This window comes from Trachemys scripta, chromosome 6 (assembly GCF_013100865.1).
Source record: "Trachemys scripta elegans isolate TJP31775 chromosome 6, CAS_Tse_1.0, whole genome shotgun sequence".
Lineage (NCBI taxonomy): Eukaryota > Metazoa > Chordata > Testudines > Emydidae > Trachemys > Trachemys scripta.
Window position 1 is genome coordinate 1,280,918 of NC_048303.1, and position 13,712 is coordinate 1,294,629.

The 13,712-nt window shown below is 58.9% G+C and overlaps 1 protein-coding gene across 1 annotated transcript; it reads left to right on the forward strand.

Annotated features, from left to right (window-relative positions):
* Nucleotides 1-2,708: 2,708 nt before the first annotated feature.
* LOC117879622 (C-C motif chemokine 19-like) lies at nt 2,709-12,744 on the forward strand. Its single transcript, XM_034774893.1, has 4 exons — nt 2,709-2,877; nt 6,518-6,641; nt 8,347-8,443; nt 11,045-12,744. Exons 1-4 carry the CDS (start codon nt 2,811-2,813, stop codon nt 11,063-11,065), a joined length of 309 nt encoding a protein of 102 aa, XP_034630784.1. The 5' UTR covers nt 2,709-2,810; the 3' UTR covers nt 11,066-12,744.
* The last annotated feature ends 968 nt before the right edge of the window (nt 12,745-13,712 follow it).

Here is a 13,712-nt window from a genome sequence, read left to right on the forward strand (position 1 = left end):
TGAATGTCGGGCCCCGCTTCCAGATTGCCGAATGGGTGGGGTCGTGACACTGATTCTCCTAGGGTTCCCTGCTCCCCACTACTGTTCCTGCCGGGCTCCTTGCTCGCTGGGGTAGCCGCAGAAGGCAGAAGGGGCAGGAAGTGATTCCCTGACAAACGGGGGGGGGGGGTGAATGTCCGTGGCGGGGATCGTCCCGTGACTTTCCTGAGCTTCGGCAAGAGAGTCCAGGTGCCTCGGAGATGTCACCGATCCTGGAGCATCTCAACCGCCGCTCCCATTCCCGTCCGCACCCAGCAGTGTGCACTGCCAGTCGGTGCTAACCCTTTGTCCTCCCGGGGACACACTCGCCACCCTCCAGCACGCAGCAGGTCAGTCCAAACCTGTGCACCATGTAACTCCCACTGACCCTCTCTTGTGAGCGGGGTGTGGGCCTCATGCCGGCCCTCTGCCTCTCGGGGAATGGCACCCCAGAGCACAGGAACGGGTTGATGGCTACTCGCCTAGGACGCTAGCGCCTCCTCATGGCGCAGAGGGGACCAGGCAGCCCAGGGGGCTGAGCCGAACCGCTGGGCTGGCCAGGAAAGCCAGGCTGGGTGTGTGGGAGATACGCTAGCAAGGCTGGAAGTGGGGATTTCTGCCGCGCCATGGGACAGTGATAACGGGCATTGCCAGAAAGCTTGGGAGGAGGCGGAACCTGCTCGTTGGCAGGTCCTGGGCCTGCAATGACACTGCTCTGCCCAAGAGCCAGCACATTTCCCTTTGGCGACCGTGTTGAACGTCCCCAGAGGAGTCTGGGTAAAAAGACCACGCCTGGCTCCCCGTGGGCTCCCTTGTTTACTTTGCTGTCTGGGAGTTTGCCTTTGTTTCACATAGATTCAGACACTCCCAGGCCAGACCATTGGGATCAGCTAGTCTGGCCTCCGGTAGAACACGGGCTGTAGGATTTCCCCGAAATAATTCCCACTGGAGCGAGAGCCCCTCGCTTAGAAAAACACCCAGTCTGTTTGCCTGGCCTAAAACGCCAAGCTCCTCGGGACGGGAGCCATTTCTGTACTATGCCAAGGACACCTCCTCCTGTTACTGACCAGAACGCGCTCTTCCGTGTATGCCCTAGCGTCTGTCACCCGGGATTCATGTCACAGGCTGCCCGCTCGATCTCCCCACGCACCCCCAAATGCAGGCAGCTCTGGGCTGCAACACGGCAGCTGTGTAACAGCCACTCTGCAGGAACCTCACCCAGCAGTTTGGGACAGGAAGTGAAGGTTGGAATGGCAGGAGGGGCTTGCGGAGGGAGACTGGAATTGGCCAGGACTCTGGGGTTTTGTGCCTCTGCTCTTGGGAAAGAGACCACGGGATCTTCACCACCTGTGAGCCCCTGCTTCCGTCTCTTTCCAGCCGCCCAGACAGCACCCTGGAGCATTGGCTCAGGACCCCCTGGGATGGGTGGGCAGCGCCATCGGTGTTCCCTACAGGACAGCACAGGAGGGCCCAGACTTAGAGGGAAAGGCCCCCCCTACTGGGCCCCCAGCACCACGTCGATCACGATTCACTCTGGGCTTTCCCATCCCGGGGCTGACCTGGCCCGGCCCTAGATACTGCGGTGCTGCCGGGAGGGTGGGAGGAGCAGCCTCGCATCCGTCCCCTCTTTACGGTTCCGGGTTCTGGAGGAGAATCGGGCCCAACCAGCTCGCTCTGTGATGGGCGTCCCTGGGTGGCGCTGGCGATAAGCGTCCTCACACAGAGCCGTGAGGGGGCAGCCCCTGAGGGAAGGGCTGGGAGACACACGTTCGAGGGGAGATCCTGGTCCTGCAATCGGGCCCTCTGGCGCACAGCCCTGGATGGGGGCAGCACTGGGGAGCATTCCCTAGGTGACAGGCCTGCCCTGGCCGAGGGAGAGGGTCTCAACCCCAGTTGCTTCTCCCCTGGGATTTCTACGCTGCCGAGTTCCCCCTCTGGCTTTATGGGGCGTCCTCCTTGGTTTTCTTCCCTTCTCTCGAGGGCCCAGCAGGGAGCAGACAGGCCAAGGGAAGGAGGTTCGTCGGGGTGAATAAAGCGCACCCTGGCCCCAGAGCAAAGGGCAGGGCCCACGGCAGGCTGAGGAGTGGGGTGGGGTGAACCGTTAGCGAGGAAGTTGGAGCCCCTGTGAGCAGGGTCCTGCTGAACCAAGCTGGACCCCAGCCCAGGGGGCTTCCCCGTGCACCTGACCCGGCCCACCTCCTGCAGTACCCACAGACCCTCTGGGCTGGCTTGGCCATGCGACGAGGCTGGCATCTTGCAATGCAATTTGGGTTGGTTGATGTTTACAGTAAGAGTCCCAGCTTCTTTGGGGGTTTCCAGGGCAGGGCAAAGAACCCCCCCCCCCCCTGGCTGAGCCTAGAAGATGTCATTGGTCCTTCAGCTTAGCCCTGGCTCCATACCCTCCCCATGTTGCCAGCCTGCCCCAGAGCTCTGGCAGCTTCCCATGAAATGGGGGGCCTGAAACCTAGCTAGCCCTAGCTCTGTTAGCCCTCGTGGGTTGGTGAAGGGGGTTTGCAGAGCCGGCAGCTCCGTGCTTTGGCCCGTCTCTTGCTATCCACGAGCCAGTCAAGTCATCACAGGCTGCTTGAAAGCAAACAGAGGGATGGGGAAATGGAACCTGCCCTTCTGAGTCAGTGCCTCCCCCCAGAAGTGAAAGTGAGAGCTGAGATGCTGCAGGATAAATAGCGAGCGGGAGCAGCAGGATTCAGAGAGCTGCAGGCGACCGTGCTGACAGCGCCGTCCATACTCCACCCGGCAGGCTACTCCCGGGCTCCCAGCCTGCCCGCCCGAGCATGGAGCTGACTAGAAGCATGGCTTTCTTCGCTCTGCTGGCCCTCTCCCTGTGGAGCGTCCTGCCAGGTAAGATGGACCTGGGTTCTGCTCTCTTGCATCCCGGGCTCTTTAGAATAAGTCTGACTGGTTCGTTCTGGATTAGTAAATTTGGTCTTTGGCTGCCTGCTGACTTTCCAGCTAAGGTATCGACAGATCCGCTGCTGGGGCACCTGAGCCCCACGACCGTCAGTATATTTATCCCCACCGCACCCCGGGAGCTAGGAGATGCTATTAGCCCCCGCAGAGAGGGGGAACTTCAGGGCAGAGGGGGTAAACCTGGCCCTAAGTCTCGCGGGGAATCACACCCAGTTCTCCTGAGCACCAGGCTAGCCGTCCTAACCACTGGGCCACTCTTCCTCTCACCTCTGCTGCTGGATGTCGCTGCAGCCTTCCAGCATTCACAGACTGGCCTGTTAGGGTAGGAGCTGGCCCCCTCTAAGTGCTGGCTAGCCCCTCTCCCCGTGTGCGACTGCACCCTGCCAGGGCCGGCTCCTTGGCAAGCTGGTGTTTGGGGCGGCCACTCCGGAGAGGGGCGGGAGGTCCAGCTATTCGGCGGCAATTCGGCGGACGGTCCCTCACTCCCGCTAGGAGCGAAGGACCTTCCACCGAGTTGCTGCCGCAGATCGTGATCGCGGCTTTTTTTTTTTTTTTGTGTGGCTGCTTGGGGCGGCCAAATCCCTGGAGCCGGCCCTGCACCCTGCGCTCCAGTCTGCAGCGCGGCGTCCCGTTCATTCTGAAATCTCGGGGTTGGGGACTTGAGGCAAACGACCCCCCTGCTGCAGGGGGCGGCAATAGACCCATGTGCAAATGACGCACGTGCTAGTTGCAAAGGGAGAGATGGCGCTGCCCCCGCCCCCGTGTGCCTGGTGCAGTGAAGTGCTGAGCTGCAGGGCTGGAGCCATCAGGCTCCCCCCAGAGCCCCTTCCCTGGGGCATTAATGAGCAGATCCTCATCGCACCTAAGAGGCTGCTGTCATTACTCACCTTGTGCAGGGGGAAAACTGAGGCACGGAGCAGTGATGCGACTTGCCCAGGGCCAGACCGTAAGTCTGTGATAGGCTGGCAGTGTTTGATGTCACTGATGGCACAAGGCAGCGGGAGGATCGGGTCCTGGATGCCTGTGCACGTGTTGTCTGTTGTGAGCACGAGTGTGCGTGTGGAAGGGGTGTGCGAGAGAAGGAGACGAGGGACGGGTATCCTGGCTTCTTTGGGCTTTGGACAGCACCAGGAGCATTGTGGGCTCTGCTGGAAACAATTGAGAAATAATAATAATCTGTAAAACCAAATCAGAATCCCAGCCAGGGGGCGGGGAGGGGGTGGGGGTGAGACCCAGAGCCAGACCCCTTGGAAAGAATTCTCTGCAGTAACTCAAGCCCCCCCATGTAGCACCCCGTCTCCGGCTACTGGAGACATTTGCTGATAGCATTCGGCTGTCTCCTGTTTATGTTCGTTCTGGCACAAGGAGGCGACGGGCACAGAAAGCCCAGGACAGGACCCAGTACAACTCACACCTGCGTTTCCAGTCAGCAGGGAACCGACCCGAGTGGAATAAGGGGGGCTGCTAGAGGAACTAAGGGAAGAGCCGAGAGGAGCTTTGCGAGGGGCCAAGCAGCAGGAGGGCGGGAGTGAAATCCGTGGGTCTGCACAGCAGAGCGGGGAGCTCTGGAGCGCGCCCCATCTCTCAGCCAGGCAGACGGCCTCTAAGCCCGCTGGGTGGAACAAGGGTGAGGGGTCAGAGCGGGAAACGCCAGCTGCCCTTTACGTCTCTGGGACACTTCTCTCCAGGTTAGCCTGGTACTGCGTGAGCTAAGAGCGGACGTCGGCCTTGGTGTTCGAACCAAGGGCCGAGGAGCAGGACTCCTGGGGGCAGATGAAGGACCCTAGGAAGGAGTTCCTGTGTGGGGAGAATCTGGCCCCAGGCTCCAATCCTGGCTCTGGCACAGGCTTGCTGTGTGAATCGGGGCAAGTCACATCACTGCACAGTGCCTCAGTTTCCCCTCTATGAAATGGCTGCAGTGGGTAGTACGGAGCCAGCTGCCGGCACGCTGGGAGATTCAGTTAGTTACTAGAACAGGAGTACTTGTGGCACCTTAGAGACTAACACATTGATTTGGGCATAAGCTTTCGTGGGCTACAGCCCACTGCATCGGATGCATGGAGTGGAACATATAGTAGGAGATATATATACATACAGAACATGGAAAGGTGGGAGTTGCCCAACCAACTGTAAGAGGGTAATTAATTAAGATGAGCAATTATCAGCAGGAGAAAAAAAACCGTTTGTGGTGATAATCAAGATGGCCCATTGCAGACAGTTGACAAGAAGGTGTGAGGATACTTAACATGGGGCAATAGATTCAATCTGTGTAATGACCCAGGCAGTCCCAGTCTCTAGTCAAGCCCAAGTTAATGGTATCTAGTTTGCAAATTAATTCAAGTTCAGCAGTTTCTCATTGGAGTCTATTTTTGAAGCTTTTCTGTTGCAAAATTGCCACCTTTAAGTCTGTCACTGAGTGACCAGGGAGGTTGAAGTGTTCTCCTACTGGTTTTTGAATGCTATGATTCCTGATGTCCGATTTGTGTCCATTAATTCTTTTGCATAGACACTGTCCGGTTTGGCCAATGTACATGGCAGAGGGGCATTGCTGGCACATGCTGGCATAGATCACATGGGTAGATGTGCAGGTGAACGAGCCCCTGATGGCACGGCTGATGTGGTTAGGTCCTATGATGGTGTCCCTTGAATAGATATGTGGACAGAGTTGGCATCGGGCTTTGTTGCAGGGATTGGTTCCTGCGTTAGTGTTTTTGTTGTGTGGTGTGTGGTTGCTGGTGAGTATTTGCTTCAGGTTGGGGGGCTGTCTGTAAGCGAGGACTGGGCCAACCTGAAGCAAATACTCACCAGCAACCACACACCACACAACAAAAACACTGTCCCCCACCCTCTCCCGGTCATGACCACCAGCCTCATGCAGGACAGCCTGTCCAGGGCAGGTGGGGGCCCAGAGCTGCCCCCGGCACAGCAGTGCAGGGCTGGTCATGGCTCCGTGGCACTAGCTCCCAGGGGCACGCGTGAGAGTTTCCAGACTCGTCTCCGTGCTGACCTGCAATCGCCGGCTCGCTCTGCAGGGGCGTGAGCAAGGTGCTGCACCCAGTGCACTCGGCTGGGAACCAGGAGAGCTGGGGGCGATTCCTGGCTCTCCCACAGACTGTGCTAATGCCCTTGGCAGGTAGCCTTGTACCGTCACTCCCTGTCTCTCCAGGGGGGTCAGCCCTTGTGCCCGCAGCTCCCGGGGCTCAGGTCATCCATGTTTCTCAAGGGCTCGAGATGCCCAGGAGGGAGGGGCCGGGTGAGGGCAGAGAGTGCCCATTAGCCGTCAGATCCACTGGACTAGGGGGTTTCCCAGAGAGGCCCAGTGCGGAGGCGTTCACACCCAGACTGGAGGGAAGCCCTGACTGACCAGGGGGACAGATGAGCTGCCACCTCGGGGCTTTTCCGTCTCTCACGTCGACGCCTCCACAAGAACGGTGCCAGTTTGCCCCAGTGAAGAGACATCTCCAGGACGTTGGACTCTTGCTGGGAGCCGGCTGCCCCCTGCTCTCTGCCCCAGCGGCTGTGCCCTTCCCTCTCCCCTTTGCCCATTGCTCCCATCGCTTTTCTCTTCCAGCGTCCGGCAGCAACGACGCCCTGGACTGCTGCCTGAGAACGAGCCAAGTCCCCATCCCCCGCAAAATCGTGCTGGACTACGTGGTGCAGCGGATCCACGACGGCTGCCCCATCCACGCCGTGGTGTGAGTCCCTCGGCAGCGCCGAGCGCCGTGGGGTGCCGAGCTCTGGGGAACGCTGGCTGGGGGGCAGAGTGAAGGGGACACGCTGATGCTGCTGGGGGGCATGAGGGAAGTCTGGCTGGTTTGGGACATGGGGACAAAGGGTGGGAGAGAAGAGTGCAGATCAGACACCACGGGGATGGGCGCTGGGTAGAACAAAGCCGGGAACCCAGAGAAATTTCAGAGGCTTCTTCTCCAGCCCCCTGAATCCACAGAGATTTTTCCTGCCACTAGCTCCACCCTGCACCGCTCCTGCGCCCAGCTCTCCTGCAGGACGGCGCTGCGAGCCCAGGCAGAACTCCATGATGACTGCCAGAGTGCCCCCAGCACTCTGGGAGCTTTGCCCAGGCCAGCAGCTGAGCAGAAGTGAGGGTTGCCAGCTGCTTGCTCCGAGAACACCCCCCCCCCCAGCTGCAATGGGAGGGAAGGGGACAGGAAGTGACCCCAGAGGAGTATCTCAGCAAGTGGCCCAGTCCTTTTGGATGTGGTGGGAGGGACAGTCCAGCTGGTGATTAGCATAATAAGTCTCCCCTTCGACAGCCCTTCCGCTCCCATTAACAAGCCAAACCTCACGGCCCCGTGCATCAGGGAAAGCCGACCCTCTCCAGCCTGCAAACAGGGAAACTGAGGCCCGAGCGGTGATGTGCCCACAGGGACCCAGCGATGCTGTGGCAGGGCTAGCCATGGGGACGCAGGTCTCCCAAGAGGCAGGCCCTTGCTTTAAGCACAGACCGTGCTCGCTGTCTATCCCTGGAGAGTGCCCAGTGCAGGTCCCGGGCCCTGCTGGGCTCCCACCCACAGGTAGCTGCTGGTGCATGCCAGGAAGGAGCTCTGGCCCGTCCCTCAACCAGGCGGAAGCAGGGCCTGGGCACGGTGCTGAAGGGATCCAGAGGTGGCCAGGAGGTGTTATTTACACCTCGTTCTGGCCTCCCACCGTGCAACGCGCACCAGCCTCTCAGCCTGGCCCCCGGCCATTGCTCTCAGCGCTGGGAGTCTGGGCGGGGGTCAGAGCCCTGCTATGATCAAAGGGATTTGAGGGAAGCCTCGGACAGCCGGGGGCCTTGGTTCGGACAATTCGCCCAGCGTGAGGCTGAAATGGGGCTGGGGTCCCAGGAGAACAGGCTGTCTCCTGCGGGATCCTGAGCAGGCGCTCTGGTTAGCCAGGGCAGGAATATCATAGCGACAGCCTCTGCCCGGGGCTGGCACCATTTCTGCTTCTGACCTCGCCACAGCCCCTGCGCGGCTCTGCCCAGCGGGCACGGCAGCCTTTGGCCCTATTGCTGTACAAAATGCTGGATTCAGTTCCTTGCTCTGTCGCTGACTCCCAGGGTGACCCTGGGCAAGTCACTGCAGGGTTTGGTGCCTCAGTTTCCCCCGGGTGGAATGAGGATAACAGGCCTTGCAGGGGGCTGTGAGAAGAAAAGCGTTAAAGACGGTCATTCACTGGGGTGCTCCGGCTGTGGTGCACCAGCCCTTCCTGGGCCAGCAGCGCCAGATGTAGCCCGACTTGGCAGCCAGCCCGGAAGGCCCCATAGGCTGCAGCACCTGGAATAACAGAGAGCCAGGGAGCGGCTCCAGGCGGAGGAGGGGAGCGACGGAGGCAGCTTGGTTTGATTGATGCGGCGCATCCTGGTCAGCTGTCCCCATCTGTTTCCTTGTTGTGTGTTAGGTTTATCACCGTGAGGGGCAAGCAGCTCTGTGCCCCTCCCCATGCCCACTGGGTGCGGCGTCTGACAGACAGGCTGGACAGTGTGTACCAGAGCAAGGTAAGGGTCACAGCTAAACCCGTGCAAAGCCCACGGGCATTGGGCGAGCAGCAGAGGCACCACCTAGTCAGGGCTGGGCAGACACGGCTGAGGCTTCACCCCCTCCATGCTGGGCACAGGATGCCCACCGTGGATCCCAGCTGCTCACCTCCCCTTGCGGGGTCAGACCGCTGGCCCGTCCACCGCGGGACCCTGCTCCCTGCCTCGCCGGAGCGGGCACTGGGGTCAGACTCCAGCCACTCACCACCTACTGGTCCCGCTAATCTGGAATTCTGCCTCCTACCAAGGCAGCCCATTGGTCACCGGAGTCCTGCACCCCAACTCACCCCTCTGTGCCAGGGCAGCCCATTGGTTACCAGAGTCCTGCATCCCACCTCACCCCTCTGTGCCAGGGCAGCCCATTGGTCACTGGAGTCCTGCACCCCAACTCACCCCTCTGTGCCAGGGCAGCCCATTGGTCACCGGAGTCCTGCACCCCACCTCACCCCTCTGTGCCAGGGCAGCCCATTGGTCACCGGAGTCCTGCACCCCACCTCACCCCTCTGTGCCAGGGCAGCCCATTGGTCACCGGAGTCCTGCACCCCACCTCACCCCTCTGTGCCAGGGCAGCCCATTGGTCTCCTAATCGAGGAACCCATCTCTGGCCATGCTGGACCAGACCATCTAGTCTCCATCTCCTCCCGGTGTGGGAACAGTGAAGACAGAGCGGCATGTGAGCTTCGAGCTGCGGGTGTGATGGGGAAGGGCTGTGCCTGTGCTCACCACAGCACTGCACCCCTCTCCCCCCAGCACTAGCTGCATGGTCAGTCTCTTGAGGATCATTCCCGCATAAGCTGGGGAGACCCTAAAGCCACCTGTGCCCCAAGAGAAGGACGTACAGTTCCTCTTCCTCTCCCGGCCATGGGGCTAGCGCCAAGCGAGGGTCAGAGCGGGACCTCCGTGGCATCGGAGCAATCGGGCAAAGCAGCTGTCAGCCCCCCTGCCGGGCCGGTGCACTGGAGAAAACAGTTGGTGACAGTGAGCAGCTGCTTGCTGGGGAGTAGGGGGGTGGGTCCCTTTATGCCATTTCCTTCTCCATCGCTGGCTGGAGTGGCTCACGACCGTGAGGGCCTGTCTCGGGGCAGACCCCCCAACCTGGGCTGTGTTTGATGTGTTACCTCCCCAGTAACAAATGTGAACTCCTGGCTCACCGCACGGAGTCACAGACAGTCCCCACAGACACTCCAGTCTGTCCTGCCACCCAGGCAAGCCGGCCTTAGTGAGACATGGTCACTTGCCCCAAAGATCCCAAAATATTCGGGTTACTCCTAGTCCTAAGGGACTAGTCACATACCTCGGATCAGTGTATCTCACATCTCACACCAAAGGCAGCGCCGGTAGCCAGTCCTGTAATCAGCTAACTAAAGGGTTATTAACTAGAAAAAAGAAACAACAGAGAGTTACCTACAGGGGAAAGCAAGCGAACCTATACACACAAATGAGTTACCAGCTACGGTGTCTCAAGATGACAGAGATGTAGTAATCTGCCAATATAAAATGTCTTTCCGGACGGACTCAGGGGTAACCCCGGGGGATCTCTGCCTTAGTTCAGTGTCTCTGGCCCTGGGAGAGTTCAGACAGCAAAGAGATGATCCATTTTCTTGTGACCCTGTTTTATCTTTTACATTTAGCCTTCCAGTCCCTGAGCCAAGCTCCCCTGTACTGCAGCATGGGCCGTCCATCAACCCTTTGTATTGTGATGTTCCTTAAGGGCCTGTTTAATCTTCATAGGCCTCCTGGGTGGCAGGAGGGACCATTCCTAGGCCTGGGTTCCCAAGTTCAGAGCAAACCTTTTCACAGTTACAAAGCAAAACGGACCTACGTCCTTCCAGCTGGGAATGCAGCCGTTTCGCAGGAGATTAGTGCAGAGAGCAACTTACAAGCGTTCCACAGAGTCTAAACACTAAGTACAGGCTAAGATCAGACTAATCCCTATTTTGAGCCAAACTAACATACAGTTGAGCTGGTTTGGGTTCCCGCGATGAGTTTGTCAGTGCTGGCACCTGGTTTACCAGCATAGACTATCAGGGTTGGAAGGGACCTCAGGAGGTGTCTAGTCCAATCCCCTGCTCAAAGCAGGACCAACCCCAACTAAATCATCCCAGCCAGGGCTTTGTCAAGCTGGGCCTTAAAAACCTCTAAGGAAGGAGATTCTACCACCTCCCTAGGTAACCCATTCCAGTGCTTCACCACTCTCCTCGTGAAATAGTGTTTCCTAATATCCAACCTAGACCTCCCGCACTGCAACTTGAGACCATTGCTCCTTGTTCTGTCATCTGCCACCACTGAGAACAGTCTAGATCCATCCTCTTTGGAACCCCCTTCAGGTAGTTGAAAGCAGCTATCAAATTCCCCCTCATTCTTCTCTTCTGGAGACTAAACAATCCCAGTTCCCTCAGCCTTTCCTCGTAAGTCATGTGCTCCAGACCCCTAATCATTTTTGTTGCCCTCCGCTGGACTCTCTCCAATTTGTTCACATCCCTTCTGTAGTGGGGAGCCCAGAACTGGACACGGTACTCCAGGTGAGGCCTCACCAACGTCTTTCCTTCTCTAATTCCCTAGGACAACCTCTGGAGCAAGTAGACCGGAGGAGCCTGCGGCTGGCCCACGGCCTGGCGATGGGAAAGGGGCTGAGAGATGATCGTGACGCCTGCGAACTCTGCATTCCCCTTTCAGCGTGTCCGGCTGCAGGGCAACAGCTTACACTCCTTGGGACTGAATCCAGTGTGACCGCACTGCCTCCCCTTGAAGATCCCCGCTTTCTACTCTCTGCTCTCTGCTCTGCCCTGGGGAGTCTCCCTTGGCTTCTGTGACTTGTCAAGCTGAGTGCGGCTGGACTGGGAGCGCCCCAGGCCTGCCAGCTGCGAGCGACACAGGGCGTGCCGGCTGGCACTGCTCTGAGCGTAACCCGTTCCACACCGAAGCTCTCTCACAATGAGCTGGGCACCTCCACAGTGCCTGGGCAGGCCCTCGCGGCACCCCCGGGAATTAGGGAGGTCTCTGCGCTCAGTGGCTTCAACTCAGCCATGGCAGGTGGCAACTGACGGCTGGTACAGCCTGGCTGGCTGCGCCGTGGCCATGATGTGAGATGAGTTTGGTAGGTCTCAGCCCAGCCCCTAGTGGGGAGGTGCCCACATTAGAGACACCACAACTGGCACTGAATGGCCCCTTTGCGGGCACAGACCATGGACTGAATGGGCCACAGAGACTGAACTTTTGTCAGTCTAGAGGGGTCCCAGAAGGGCAGGGTGCAGTCACACGGGGGGAGCCAAGTCTAGCTGCTGCCTGCGCTGTCCTATCTTGGGTCTCCTGGCCTGCCAATCCGGCCCCGTTCTCCAGCCCCGCATTCCCTGCAATCCCTTCTGAATGTTGGCAAATTTGGGCACAAAACCTGTTTTTCTTTTTGCCAACCCCCACGCCGGCCGGCCTGTCCTGTGCCTCCTGCCCTGCGAATGCTTCTGTACCAAGCAGCCAGGGCGGCGCCAAGGGAGTCACTGAGGGGAACCCCAGTGGGCACTTTTGCAGAGCCACTTCCGGGTGGTGAGAGCGTGGTGGCTAACGCACGGCAGCGCTGGCCCTCAGCGATGCGTCGGGCTGGCTTGGGGGGGGGGGAGGTCAGTTCCGTTCCTTTAAAGCCACCAGGGTTTTCCTTCCCTGAGCAGCATAGCGCTGAGCTGACCACGCCAGGGCTGGAGACGGAGCGCGGCAAAAGGCCAGGCGAGAAGCGTGTTGCTCCAGTTTTTAATTAACAATAAATACAGCAATAACCTGGGACGTGTGACCAGTCCTGGAGCTTAGGTCAGCCCGGGGGAGCAGTATGGTTGGCAGAAGGGGTGGAGAGAGGAAAGCAGCGTGGTACCGTGTCCAGGTCGGGCAGCCCAGGTATTGGAAGCAGCATGCGATAAGGCCTGGGCCAGCCAGGAGCGGAGGAGACTGAGACAGCGTGAGGGGAGGACTGGCTTCACCGTGAGTGACAGCTGGGCAGCCCGCCACGGCGGGCCATTCCCTGGCTACTCCTCCAGGCAGGAACGGGTTTCTCCTTCCCATCAGAGACTCCAGGACCCCCAGGGCTCCTCTGCTGTTCTGAATCCGACTGATCTTGGCCTGTGTCTAGACGCCCCCGGCCGGGTGTCAGCAGCTCCATGCAATTGCCGCGGGCTCTGTTTGCTGTTGTGAATTACAGGGGAATTTGCTCTTTCTCGCTCTCTCGCTCGCTCTCCCCTTTTTGGCTGTGATCAAAATGATTTTTTAAAATAAAAATACCTGAAACATACAAACCTTCCCACTTGTGTTTGAGGCACAAACCCTGCTGGGTTGAGGGGAGGGGGGCTTCGGGGCTAGGACAGTCCCTGCTTGTGGAAGGGAATGCGTCAAGCATTGGCATCCGGTTCTGTGGGGAAGACACATCTCCCATTGGAGCTGGGCACCTCACTGCCCTGGAAAATCTCCCTCATCCCTCAGGAGCTCTCCAGCACCCAGCAGTGGTGCTTTGCATGAGCACAAGGTGCCTGTAGCACCTGCCCATGTGTTTGCTGATGCTTGCCACACATCACTGCACTGCAGAGGAGAGAGGGGCAAAGCCCCGGGGATGTTGCATTGTGGAGACCTAACCAGCCCATTCCCCAGCCCCAGCCGCCTTTCAGAGCCAGCGTTGGCTAGCAGCTGCCCCGCAGCGGGATCAGGCCGGTCTCAGCTCTGAGGCCCCCGTGCAACAAGACACCTAAGCATTTGTGTAACTTTAAATGCAGAACCAAATTCTGTCCACCAGGCGTCCCCTTCCTAGACTAAACAGGCCTCCTGGTGCGAGGCAGGGCCCCCATCGATGTGATCAAAATAATGATATAACAATACTTAGGGACTGTCAAAGACCTTGAGGGACGGGATCATTATCCTCACCCTACAATGGGTAAACTGAGGCACAAAGCTTCATGCCAGCAACAGAGCGCAAGTCTTCTGATTCCCCTTGCCGTTTACTGCAGGCCCAAGGTAGAACTGGACAGCTGCCAGTTAGTCGGTGCGGCCTGAGCTCTCGTTACAGCCAGTGCCTAGAATCACACCTACCAGACAACTGGTTGTTTAGCCTGGACCTGCTGCCCAGTGCAGGGTTGGTCTCATCTCCAGAGCCGGACGGAGGCAGGAGCCTGACACACAGCTGTGAGCACACACCACTCCCCAACTCTCCGAATAGAAGAGAATTGTTAAGCACTGGCGAGGCGTTTTAATGCACACG

Bases quoted from the DNA above. Each gene is read 5' to 3' on its own strand.
- LOC117879622 (XM_034774893.1), top strand. From the start codon at position 2,811: ATGGAGCTGACTAGAAGCATGGCTTTCTTCGCTCTGCTGGCCCTCTCC. The intron at 2,878-6,517 runs GTAAGATGGACC...TTTCTCTTCCAG, and splicing joins CCTGTGGAGCGTCCTGCCAG to CGTCCGGCAGCAACGACGCC. The intron at 6,642-8,346 runs GTGAGTCCCTCG...GTTGTGTGTTAG, and splicing joins TGCCCCATCCACGCCGTGGT to GTTTATCACCGTGAGGGGCA.